The sequence below is a fragment of the Centruroides vittatus genome, unplaced genomic scaffold (genome assembly GCF_030686945.1).
Source record: "Centruroides vittatus isolate TY-2023 unplaced genomic scaffold, ASM3068694v2 contig_341, whole genome shotgun sequence".
Taxonomy (NCBI): domain Eukaryota; kingdom Metazoa; phylum Arthropoda; class Arachnida; order Scorpiones; family Buthidae; genus Centruroides; species Centruroides vittatus.
Window position 1 is genome coordinate 2,189,698 of NW_027122166.1, and position 14,561 is coordinate 2,204,258.

Consider the following 14,561-nt stretch of genomic DNA (forward strand, 5'->3'; position numbering starts at 1 on the left):
ACTTTATTAAAAATGTCTCTCCTGTAAAACTGTAAATTTCTAAATTTAAATATTGTTCTTATGTTATAGATTTTCAAAATTAAAATTTTATTTATAATGTCAATTAAATAAAAAAAGATTTGTCTACAGTTATGACAAATTTTGTAAACTAGTATTACAATTATCCTTTGCAATGCCAAAAACAGGTGGATGTCATTTCACATAACACTTGCAAGTTTTCTGCTTTGACAGTCATTTCACAATCATGTAAAATTGCAGTTTCTACACCAATTTGTGAGAGGATTTTCTACTTTGAGCAATGCTTGATACATTATATGTAAGATGTTCTATGTTAAATTACATAAAAGCTATTCTTTGTCTGTTTATTTTTGTGTCTGTTCTTGAAAAAATTTTCAAGCAAGATAGCAACTCAACATATTTAAAGTTCATGTTTAAAATTAATTATTCAGGCTAAGACATTATTATAATTATAGCCAGATAAATTTCCTATGCAAATCTAGTTTACACAGTTTCAAAAGATAGACTAAATTACTGTTTCTGGATATAAATGTTTTAATTTTCCGCTCAACTCAATTTTTTGTGTCATATAACGTATGTAAAACAATAAATGGATTAATTCAGATAAAAAAAAATTTTAATTGGGTTAAATGCAATATTATGACAACACTTGTTAAAAAAGCTCTTGAAACATAAATCCAATTCAAACTATTTTTCTTGAAACAAAAATTTCTGAAAAAACTTTAAGGCTTTTCCTTAATATTTCCTGATACATAGGTGTAACACTAGAAAAAATTAAAGTTTTCTATGAAGTTTTCACTTCAAGAAAACCAGCATGAATTAAAATTATTATTTAAATTTAAGAATTGGGAAATGAATATATGTATTTATAGTTTATGACTAAGCTAGACACCAACCAAATGCCAAAATTTTATCGGGCTATAGCCCAATAAAATTTTGGCATTTGGTTGGTGTCTAGCTTATATCGGATCTAGCGATGTTGTTTATATATTGTTTATGAATAAATTAATTAAGATTCTAACTATACATATTTTCATTTTGAATGAAACAAATGTTAGAAAAAAGCAATGTTTTTTCATAATTTCTTTATAAATATAATTTCTCAAAATTTATTAAAAAGTATTAGCTTCAATTTTCAAATTACTCTTTAAATCATATCAAAAGTATAATAATATAATATAATATCAACTTACTAATTCTTCATCATTGAGAGATTGGCGTGGAACCGCAGAAGTCAACCCAGCATTCCTTTTTGTTGCTGCCATTGTCTATTATAGAAAATTAAAATAAATAATTACAAAAAATCTACATACATCAAGAAACACCGGGGGGGGATAAACAACACTTTCTGGAACCTTTTACAAATAATTACAAAAGTTATTTTAATAAAATCCTTATATTTATATTGTAAATAAGATATTAATAATTTTTTTTACAAATAAAAAATTTTAAATGGCAGGCTTATTTTAATTTTTAAAAATGTAAAAAATAATACTTTTATAAATATTTAGAAATTTTAGCATTTTAAAATATTCAAATATAAATTAATTTCTAATATGCTTTACTTTTATTAATTATTATCTTTGAAGTTTAATAAAATTAATGCACTTAATTATGTACTTCATACAAATTACATCATCAAAAAACAAAATATTCTTAACAAAGGATTCTTTATTAAGTTGTTAATTAAATTATTACACAAATAGAAAGATAATACAAATATAAATAATGACCATAATATCATGCATTCATGCAAATTACTTCAATTTTAACAGATTACATGTAAAAATATTGTAGTTATATATATAAATATTAAATTTAGAATGCAATAGAAGAAAAATTATATATTAAGAATAAATTTCAAAAAAGGTAAAATACACAAACTTTAGAATAATCAAAAAATTTAATCTTTAGAAATGAATAAGAAAGAAGGAAATTAGTACCTTGAGCACCTTCACCATTAGGAAAGCACGGCAGAAAGAAAATACGCATCAGCAAATAACACTTATAACACCACAAAGTAATTTACAAGATGTGATCAAAATAATATGTGAAAGTTTATTTAATAATAGCTTTTTTTAAGTGAAATATGTTTATTTCATTAATCTGTTTCAAAATATTTAACTAAAACAAACAGTAATATATACAATCATCTATCAATATGGCATTTCTATTCACACTGATCCCATTGCAGATTGAGTCCATCCTTAGTGGGCAAACTTAAGACTAAACACATGTCCTTATGTGTTGATACCAAGCGTTATAAAACAACTCAGAAATATTTTACCGTTTGTAATAACGATTAAGTTATTTCTTTCAGTAAGCCTGTTATGTTTGATTATACATAATTTAAAATCTATCTGATATCATATAAAATTGCTCATCATTTATTGTTTATTTTGAGGTAGTCAGTCAGTCAGTCAGTCAGAGAGAAGCTGAAACTTATTTCAAATATTTATTTCATATTAAATATTTAAATATAAACAATTTTAGTTTTGATTCAAATACTTTGCAGTTTTATTTAAAAATATGTTAATTTTGAAACCATAGTAATAATTTTAAAATAATATCAAATAAATTTTTAGACCCCATTTCATTAAGAAATGCTATGGTCTTCTGAATTTTATTGTTTTTTCTTATTCTCAAGATAAATAAAAAAAATTCCCAGCTTCAATTCTTTTTTCTTTAGAAACAAGGTTCTAATTTTTAATTTAAATTAATTTATTATATTAGATAACAATACACTATGAGAGTATTTTTGTCAATTAATAAAAAGATCATCATAAACAAACAAGCAATTATTTATTGTGACATCACCACAGTGATAGGCTGCAATTTTTAATCATATTTTTAATTTATTTAATTTAAAATATATGCTCTCCACCTCATATCAGTACATTACATCATACTTTTCCTGCCAGCTGTTAGAACTATATTAAAGTTAAATTTATTAAGTTTTGGAATTTGACTTAATGACAGGCACTTGTGTAACCATCTTTACTGAAATAAGATAAAATGAAATAATGCAGTTTGCAAATGAAGATATGTTGTTATAAAAATTTCTGCTAAATGATGTTTTGCATATTTATTATGGTTTACTGCTTAATATTTATAGATTAACACAACTAAATGTTTGATCACATCTTGTATTGTACTCTCAAACAATACATTAAAAAATTTATTTGCAATAAAATTATTGAAAATTACAATCTCATATAAATTAGTAAAATATTAAATTCAAATTTTTTTAAAATATAAATATACAAATTTATAATGTTTATTTGTTAAAAACACTAATTTTCATTTTAAAATGTTCATTACTATTTATAAAAATTAATCTAAAAAGGAATATAATATAAAAATAAATTAACAAAAACACTGCAATAACACAGGTCTGCAAAAAAAGATTTTTTTCCAGCTGCATGGGATATTTTTCCTGAATTATATGTTTTAAAAATCGGAGATGACTTTAGATCAGATCTGATTTAGATTTAGAGATCTAAAAATGACTTCCGTAACATCCCATCACGTATAGGTTTTTTGCAAAATAAAAAAAAAACAAATTTTTGATAAAAACTCTTATTTATTACAATGAACTAAATATATTATATTTTCTTACAACTAATCAAAAAATTGTTTCTGATATCTATACACAATTTTAGGTCTAATCTTTTTTTTTATGAAACCTTTTCTTTTTCTCTTTGATGCTTTCCCAACTCATCTCTGATTTCCTTCTCTGGTTTCTCGATTGAGCATCCAACAGTAGTCGGCTAACATATTGACATCCCATTTTCCTTGGTAATGTCTTTCGATATCACAGACATCCTGGTGAAATCTTTCACCCTGTTCTTCACTGGAGGCTCCCAAGTTTTTGGGACTGTGAGGCATCAAAAGTTTATCTTTTGATGCCTCACAGAACTCCTTTTGAATCAGAGAACATATTTAAAATATTTCTTCATAAGCACAGAAAACATAATAAACATTTTTGTGATTTTATGTTTTCTGTGCATATGAAAAAATATTTTAAATGTATGTTCTTTGAAAGAAATTCTGTTTGACATTTCTGTTTTAAAAAAGAATTTCTTACATGATGAAGGTAAAGATACATCAAAAGTGCTTGCATGTACCTTTTGTATTTAAAAAAAGTTATTAATGCTGTTTAGTGTGTTATTCCTGAATAATTGGTGTGAAGTGTAAGTAAAAGCTCTCCTCAAACATTTTGTCAATAAATGAGATCAATGTAACTATGTAACTATCATATTAGACAGTAACTGCATAAGTGAGTAATATATTTTATTATAACCAGGACAATCAAGAGGAAGGGAAAGCCGGGAATTTTTCCTCAGGCCAAGAGAAAACATAAGGGTCCATAGTGGCTCCTACCTCTATAAAATCAATGTTATTTTCATTAACAAAAACTAAAATCTTTAAAACGGCTTTTTATTAATAAAAACACGTTTTCCTTTGTCCAATAAAAAAATGGCTAACGATGCCTACTTTACATAGGCCTAATACAAGCTCTTGTAGTGCTTGATCACTAAATGTATTTTTTTTTTTATTAGTGTCAATTATTTAATTGATTGTGTGTTGTAGTTAGTGAAATGGAAATAAATTCCATTCATGTTGTTGCATACCAACCCTTACAAGCTTCACCTGTTGTTGATGGGTGAAGCTTGTAAGGGGTCATTGATGAATTGGCGAATCACGTGGTACAGAGGTTCCCAAATGGTGGGAGCTTATAAAATGTGCGTATCGTGCATGTGGAGACTTTTTTATTTTTCGTGGACATTGGCCTGGAGGAACCTCATCAGGGGTGATTGAGTGAGAAAGTTGTTTGCTAATAGATTGGAAGGCAAGAATCGAAGTGGTGAGACTGAGAAGAATAATCCAGATCCATCGGCATGAGGAATCAGTATGTGCCTTTCGTAACAAGAGTATCACGTAGCGGAGGAAACGTTCATTCAATTACCATATTTATTTTGTTGGTAAGATCTTTTTCCCAACACGTGTGGATACCCCATTCCCGGTCGACTGAAACTATCGCGTGACTCGAACGTGTGTAATTATCGTCTGTGAATTTTTTTTGTATCTTATTAGGTTAAGTCTGCGTTTTTCCCTCTCTTATTTTATTAATCTAATAAATTTTGTTATTGTGTGAAGTTATATTGTTAATTCCTCGTCATTCTTACCGATATTTATGTCTAGATCATTTCGTCCATCTCAGACACTACACTCTCAATGGTCCTGATTATAACGATAAATATCAACAATTTTATATAAGTTTTATTTACTTTTTTAAAAAAATTTCTTGCTTTTACAAGATAAAAAGAGATTTTCTGTGTTTGTACTTACCAGCTCACTAACCAGAGGTATTGGTTTTCTACTAGGCCGAATATCAGGCATTGAGTCAATCGTACTGTAGAACGGGTTGTCACTTGGACCACTAATTAAGTATAATAAATATTTTAATTATGTTTGAGATTTAAACATTACTCTTAAAATTTATCATAATCCAAATAACTAATGAAACATAATGATTACATTAATGTGATTCAGTAACAATTTTAATAAATTTTGTCCATCATGAGTTACAAAAAACATATATAATGACATAAATTATTATTAAAAAATAATAATTTATATGCCATTAATAAGAACATTAATAAACAGTCTTATATATTTATGTAACAAACTAAAAAAAAGAAAAAAATCTTAATCTATATTATAAAGTCTGTATAAGAAAATATCATCTGCTAACTTTGATATCATGTCACATTTTTATAAAAAAATTTAAAAATTAATCTGTGAAAGAATTTTAATTAGGAAATGTAAAAACAAAATCATTAATTTTAAAAAATTTTAAAATCTTGATTGAAATTCTGTTGTTTAAATTGGTCCTGTGGAATTTATCTAAGCTGTGTAATCCTGAGCTTTCTTAATGAATTTTAATTATTTGGGTAAACGAAAATGAGCAAATGCAGTATTAGTCTACAAATTTCTCATCTCTAACAATCATTAACTTAAATCTAGAATTTACTTTTGTTCTTATTTTAATTGAATTCCAGACAAATTAACTTTATAAGTACAAAAATGGTTTGATTAATTTTGTCTTCCATCTTCAGAGGCTATTGGATTCATTAACATTATGTATATCATTCATTCCTTTGAAATTTAATACTTGCCAATATTACAGTAAAAATATATAGTTTTATATTTCAGGAAATATACTTAATAACAAGATGCATTTTACTAGAATGATTAAAAATAGTATTGTTTGAACATAATCTTTAATAAAGATAACTGCAAGGAGATAATTCAATAATAATTACAACATTTAGAATTTTTTATTTAACATAAATATTATGAAATAAAAGATTCTAAATGTATAACTTTGCTTTCTTCTTTTATTAAAGTTGTAATCCTTGTCACTTCTGGATCTTAGCTTTATAACTACTCTGGATGCTTCCAAAAATGTTTAAGAAATTATACAATATTACCAATATATTAATACTCCTTTTAGTAATATAAGAGTCAGTTAGCTGAGATATATTTTTTAAAATAGTTGAAATTAGTTTTGGACAGTTAAATATTATTTGTTTATTAAAGTTGACCAGCTCTGTTAAGGTCCCAACAGAATCATTCACATCTGCAATGTTACCTATTGGAAGAACTTATTTCTCATTTTCAAATAAGTGACTAAATCATGAATAATAAACAACATACAACTTCCCCAAACAGATTTTGACCATTCTTAAAATAATCTTAAGTCAATGTGTATCATTTTATGAAGGAAACTGAGTAACTGCTGCTACATATTTGTAATTCTTAATAACACAATATGTATCATTATATTATTATACAATGAAATTAACTTCTTCCTGTTAACAGGATTGTGGCAGTTTTGATTGGTGTATTAGTTATAGTTAAAGAACAATTTATTTTTTTTTTTAAGAAGAAGAAGAAATTTTTTATTTTAAGGATTTTTTTTTTTAAAGTTTATTTTAAGAAAAATTTAAAATTTTTTTTAATAAGACGGATAAAAGAAGGTAATTCTTATTTTTTTTTTAATGAAGAAGATTTTTTAAGAGAATATTATTTTAAAAAAAAGTTATTGTTACTTTAAATAGAGAAAAGTATTTTTTTTTTTTTTTTTTTTTTTCTTTTCTTTTTAGAACGAGCGGAAAAACTTTTTTTATTTAAAGAAAAGCGAAAGAAAAAATTTTTTTAAAGAACACCTTTATTTTTTTAATTTTAAACGAAGAACGAATCTTTAATAAAGATAACTGCAAGGAGATAATTCAATAATAATTACAACATTTAGAATTTTTTATTTAACATAAATATTATGAAATAAAAGATTCTAAATGTATAACTTTGCTTTCTTCTTTTATTAAAGTTGTAATCCTTGTCACTTCTGGATCTTAGCTTTATAACTACTCTGGATGCTTCCAAAAATGTTTAAGAAATTATACAATATTACCAATATATTAATACTCCTTTTAGTAATATAAGAGTCAGTTAGCTGAGATATATTTTTTAAAATAGTTGAAATTAGTTTTGGACAGTTAAATATTATTTGTTTATTAAAGTTGACCAGCTCTGTTAAGGTCCCAACAGAATCATTCACATCTGCAATGTTACCTATTGGAAGAACTTATTTCTCATTTTCAAATAAGTGACTAAATCATGAATAATAAACAACATACAACTTCCCCAAACAGATTTTGACCATTCTTAAAATAATCTTAAGTCAATGTGTATCATTTTATGAAGGAAACTGAGTAACTGCTGCTACATATTTGTAATTCTTAATAACACAATATGTATCATTATATTATTATACAATGAAATTAACTTCTTCCTGTTAACAGGATTGTGGCAGTTTTGATTGGTGTATTAGTTATAGTTATTGTACTATAACTAATACACCAATCAAAATCTTCACAATCCAGTAAATAATTTAATGTAAATTTGACAAACATTTTCAATTTTACACAAGATCTGCTTCAGGTCAACAACATTCTTAATTGAAATGTACAGAACTATATAATATATAAAATTAAATAAATGAAGATTTGGTTGCCTAATAAAATGTATAAAATTAAAACAGATACAAATATACAGGTATCCCTTACTTAAAACAAAATTTGATTAATGCATGAAATTAAGTGTGGCAATCCCTTTATATAGGTGGCACAAGTTTTAATTAATGCAGCTTTCCAACTCTCTTTACTTAACATAGATACCATATTTGATTAATGCGATTTTGATATATGCAGTAGCATCGAGGGATTAATTAACCACATTAATTAAGGGATACCCGTAATAAATAAAGATATCAAAAAAATAATATTAACTTATTTATGTTGGTATTGCCCAGTTTTTCATAAAAACATTGCCAATCATATGAGATACTTTTTCCATCTTCAAAGTTAATGCAATTGCCTGTCAAATCTGATTTGTAGATTTCTAAAGCTTCTAGAGTCCTGATGTGGCCAATTTGCCAGGATTGTTTGATTAATGTGGCATTCTGCAGCTCGGCTTGCACATCGGTTGCAGTGGCATTTTATATTTTATATGTATTATAATATATATGTTATATAGAAAATTGCTTTTTAACTTTTCATCTGATTTAAGTAGAAAGAAATTTAACAACAAAATCAATAATGAATGTTAAAAATAATTACAATTATTAAATAATTTATTTATAATATAATTAAAAATAATTAAAGAAAACTTATTGACGTAAATAAATTAAATTTTTTATCAATAAGTAAATAGACAAACAACAGTAAATAAGATATATAGTAAATAAAATATAGAAATTTCAAATAAAAATTGTAACCTAACTTATATTAAATTTACTTTAGAAGTGAATCTGCAATGTTTTAAAAATTAGCTCTGTAACAGCCAAAGAAGATATAACTGTAACATCTGGTTGAAATTAGCTGGAAGTTCATCAAATCAGTTAATTACAAATACTAATTAAGAGGAAATATGGCTAGTAAACTGCTTAATGATTGGAGTGAATTTTATACCAAAGATAGATTTGCCATCATTATTTATTAATTTAGAGATCTAGGTATTAATTGAAATCAATTTTTGACTTATATATATATATATATATATTACTTTTATATATATATATAAACTCAATACATGAAGCAAAACTGTAATATATTAAGTCTCTGCTAATGTTCTATCATGATCAATGCTTGATGCAGGCCCCTAAAAGAGACAAAAAATGTTCCATTTTTATTTGATTCCAATACATATTTGCTGGAAGACTGTGTGTATGGTGTATAGTTTTAATTTTAATAAACTGTAATTTTTATTTATCAGAAAGATATTATTTATATAATATTTACTATATTATTCAAATTACATTTCAAATTGAGGAGTTCTGTGGAAAAAAATATCTACTGCATAAGTTAAATTTTGATGTTTTCAAGTATTCTCAAAAACCATTCTTTTTTGGCTGAAGACCACAATGGCAATGAAATAAAAAACCAGAATGATGACAATAAAAGTTCTTATGAAAATAAAAATAATAAAAGTATTGTTTCATTGACTTTCCAAAATTTAATGCAATTGCTAATTTTTTATATGCAAATAAAATTAGTGCAGTTTGTTTAGGTCAACTTATACTGGTATGTGGGACCTAAGTTTTTTCAAAAAATTTCAAAATTGGGAGTTGAGTTATATTTAAGCCAATGTGATAATTTGTTTACCAATTTTGTAATAATTATGAATATTGTTCCATTTATAATAATTTTTTCTAGCTTAAATCAAAAACTAAATATCAAATGACATTACATTATTAATCTTCACTGTTGTATTAATTCTACTTATTTATTAATTACAAGTAAAATTTCTTCTATTTTTCTTGACTTATTAATGTGTAGCATAGTCCAATGATGGCAAACCTGTGCAATGATTTCAAGATACTTGTATTGAATGTTACGAATTATTAGGTTTTCATAAATTATAAAAAATTATTTGATAGATTTCAAAACTTTTCATATGTAATGTAAAAGCAAGGTCCTGAAGCTGTTGTAAAAAGCCTTAAAGGCCATTAATTATGAATCTCAAATACAGAAATAATCACCAAATAAATAACATTAAAAGAAATATTTGTTCCTGTTATAATCACATCATCATTTTTTTTTCACTTATATAGGGTTAATTGTTATTTTTTTAAAATTCTTTTCTAATTTATCAAATTAAATATTTGACCCACAATATGAAGTCACCAAATTTACAATTCAATTTTGACCACCTTCAGAAAAGGGTTTGCAATCACTGACCTAGTCAATTGACAATCCTTTAACTAATTATAAGCATCAAATAACAATTATCAATGTATTCAAAATACTGTAATTTGCTCTCAATAAATGTTAATTTAATTTATTAGAACAATTATTTATTCAGATATTTACATAAGTCCAATCTTTTCAATTCAAAATATCATTCTATCAATTTCAATTAAATCAAATGTAATCATTATTTATTGATTTACAGTATATTCAATAATGACTATAAATATAATCTCTCTATACACTGGAATTTGTAATAATTAAAATAACCCTTCTAACCTTTTACCTGGTGTAGTTCTATTTTTAGAATCGCGTCGTTCTATTCTCAGAATCGCAAACGTTTTCACAGCCCCTCCATGGCTCTTCTACAGGCTTTGTCGAATAGGCTTTTGATTATTTATTCGAATGTTAACGGCCTATTCGACGAAGCCTGAAGAAGAGCCCAGAAGGGGCTGTGAAAACGTTTGCGATTCTGAAAATAGAACGACGCGATTCTAAAAATAGAACGACACCGGGTAAAAGGTTAGAAGGGTTATTTTAATGACTATAAAAGTTATCTCAGAATTTATTTATTTATTCTATTCATTTTATTAAGATTATCACTCAAATAGGAATAGTGTTGTTTTCATAATTGCAAGTGAAATTTTATTATTATGAACAATTTGTATATCATCTTCTTCTGCCTGTGGCTTCTCCTAGGAGAGGTTGACGGCCAGCAAATACTATGAATCTCTATTGTGAGTCTTATGAATAATTTCTTCAGTATCTAGTCCTGTTCAGTCCTTAAGGTCATTCCATCCAGCCTTGTCTTCTTCCTCTTGATCTTCTTCCCTCAATCTTTCCTTCTAATGTGAGTTTGGAGATTTTATATTTTTCTCCCCTCAGTGTGTGTCCACAGTATGCTAGTTTTCTCCTCTTTATTATTTTTATTAATTCTCTTTTAGTATCTGCTATCTGTAACACCCTGTCATTAGTGGTTCTGCTAGTCCACTTGATCTTCAACATTCTTCTGATTGCCCACATCTCAAAGGCCTCAATTTTCCTCTCCATATCTTTTCATAGTGTCCATGCCTCACATCCATAAAGCAAAATGGACCAAATGTAGCATTTTAGCATTTTTAGTCTTAATTGTAGATTTAGTTTCTTTTCACATAATGTTTTCCATCTGGTTAAACTTGTCTTTAGCTTGTCCAATTCTGCTTCGAATTTCCTTTGATACATTATTGTCTGAATAAAATCTTTTCCCCAAATAACAGAAACTATCTACTTGTTCAAGGTTCTCCCCTCTGCATTTTAATTTGTATATAAATAATCTAAATAATTTGTATACTAATCTATAAATGATCTATCATTATCTTTATAATTAAATATGAAAAAATAATAACAACAAAATAAAAAATTTCTAATTTTTTATAGTACTAATTTTATTGTTTTGATACCATCAAAAATATTAAAGATGAAAAAGAATCTCATATATGTAATCCAATAAATTTCAGTATTAATCATATATTCAAAAGAAATTAACTTCCCAAAAATATAAATTTCTTTGAGAAGACTGTTTCAATAGAAAATAAAAAGCTAATAGTTGCATTCTGTTGATTTTAATTTTAATTATATGTTTAATAAAACTTTTAATAAGATGTTTGCTAACCAAGAATTAACATTAATAATATCTAAACATGAATATAATTTAATTAATTTGAGAAATTAATTAAAAGTAACTTAAAATATTTACTTTCTCTCATTCACCAAATACAAATTAAATTTTCTAACTGCTAATATTCCATATGTTATACGCACATAATATTATTAGTCAATTTATATTTTACCAAAATAATATATAAAAAAAACATACATTTTCTATTTCATTCTTATAATATATTGTTTCTAATATAATATATTCAAACTTAAATTATATATTTCAATCATTAAATTAATCCTTCATGAATATTAAATGAATTAAACTTTACAATTAATTTATGAATTAAGTAGTTTAAATTAAAATTTGCTTAAAGAGAATATGAGTTAAGGTATAAATGTAATTACATTTTAACATAGTAATATTTATTTGTAAATGGCAGTTTATTATTATTATTATTTCATAAACCACTAAACTTTCTTTAAAAATTTCAAAGATACTTATTTAATAAAAATTTAATTGAAATATTTTACACAAAAAATTTTTTTCATCAACAAAAATTCAAATTCTTGACCTAATTTTAAAATTTAATGATAAAAAATCAAGAAACCAAGTCAACAAAATTAAAGAAGTTCTAAAAATAAGACAAACGCCATAGAAATAATTTCCTGATGTGATATTAAAAAGAAAGAAAGCAAAAAACTACTGAAAAATAATGTAAGGATAAAAATGTAAAAAATTTCTAACTAAAAAGTTAAACTATTGTAAACTTGGTTTTTGCCAAAATTATATAAATTGTTAAAGTTCACACATTAACAAAACAGTTCATCAAATGATGAAGTAGCTCTTACTCTAACAGACCTTTATTTGTAGACAACTGTTGAATTCCAGAAAGCTACAGGGAGTACAAGTGCATGTATCAAGAGATACAAAAATAGACTAGGCTTGATAGCTATGTTACCTATATCTGCAAGTCATCTGTGAGCAAGCTCCAATAAAGCAGATTTTGTTATTAATTTCAGAAATTAGAATTAGATACATCATTTTCTAAAATATTAAACAAACAATTTGATAAAACAAAATTCCTTTCTCAAAATTATTGACTCCATCAAAGCATCAAAGTTAATTCAAATAACTGCTGTATAAATTCAAGGAATACAGTTATTTTCTGGTTAAACATTTCTCAAGATCCTTTTGTCTCATCCTCAGATCAAACACTTAACAGAAATGAAAAGGTCAAAAAATATTTAATCAGAAATAAGTAAGTAATCCTTTGAATTTTGTAGTGATTATTTGAATTAAAACAAATGAAATGTCAAACTGAATACTATAAATGACAAAATATCAAATGCCTTTACAATCCAGAATTTAATTTTTTAAAAAAACAAATGTTCTTGGGTAATTTAATTGGCCATTTTCAGATTCAGTCTACATATAATAATAAGATTCCAGAACATCAGTTCAAAATAATTCGAATTTAATACACTTTCCATTTAAAATATACCATATTACAAAATGTCAGCATTCAAAACAAAAGAATAATCTTGACAAACAATCTAATTTTTCTAATAATTAAAAATTATTATCTATTAAAAATATCTAACATTAAATATTACCTAATTCAATTTAATCAGATAATCAGAAATTAAGGGAGTTGTGCGGACATACAAAACATTAAAAATTAAAAAAAAGCTTAGTTTGAATTACCAGAAGACAGTGGATCAAAGTTGCTTCCATTTCAATATCCCAATAATCTTCTAACTCTGTTGAAAATGTGCAGTCAGAACATTTCTTTTTAGACCATTCTGGAGAACTCAGGCATTTAACAACCACTTGTCCACCTTAAGAATTTTCTCTCATTCTCTCTCTCTGGAGAAATAATACTTGTATATGCTATGTACTGGACAGAAGATGCAATGTAAGAAGTATAGATATAATTCTCTAATGTGTCTAATGTAACTAAAAACCTTGTCTTAGAAATGAAATTTAAAGGCTAGTATCCTGTTTCCTCCTCCTAACAGTCATATACTTGCCCATGGAAAAGATATTAAAACCCTTACATATGTGACTTCAGTTATATTAAGTTATACTTCCACACTATTTTCAGTAGAAATTGGTGTCAGTTATGTTGACATTATACAACAGTTTTTATCCAACTACAGTATATTCAAGAACTTCCACAAGTCTTATTGTCTTATCTTATTACTAACAGAAAAAAAATCTGAAAGACAAAGAAAAATGTAAAAAAATCATGCAGGATTTTCTAAGAAAGTCATGTAGAAGTTCCTGACATAAAATAAAAACAGAGTTTACATAGTCCAAAATACTAAACAGTTTGCTTAGTAAAACTGAAATAATCAACTCAAAAAGCACTTTTGCTCATATACATATACAAATTGAAGGTGGACAATTTGTATTTGAGCAATGTAAAGGTGGATTTGTGGTTATTACTTACAATAAAGCAATGTCAAACAACAATTTTGATGAGGCACACATCTATTACATTGAATGTCAGATCCTGCACATTTGAAATAGTAAGAAGAGATTGAAATTTGCAAGGCTATTAGAAACTGAAAGGTAGTCAACTT

At 25.6% G+C, this 14,561-nt stretch overlaps 1 protein-coding gene across 5 annotated transcripts in view; it reads right to left on the bottom strand.

Annotated features, from left to right (window-relative positions):
- Positions 1–14,561, bottom strand: part of unc-13 — a 347,436-nt gene that overhangs the window by 105,543 nt on the left and 227,332 nt on the right. For all 5 annotated transcript variants that reach the window (XM_067268874.1, XM_067268872.1, XM_067268873.1 and 2 more), the window contains 2 exons: positions 5,371–5,461; positions 1,212–1,286 (listed from right to left, as the gene is read on the bottom strand). In XM_067268874.1, coding sequence (XP_067124975.1) covers positions 1,212–1,286; positions 5,371–5,461 — 166 coding nt within the window. The remainder of the gene's footprint in view (positions 1–1,211; positions 1,287–5,370; positions 5,462–14,561) is intronic.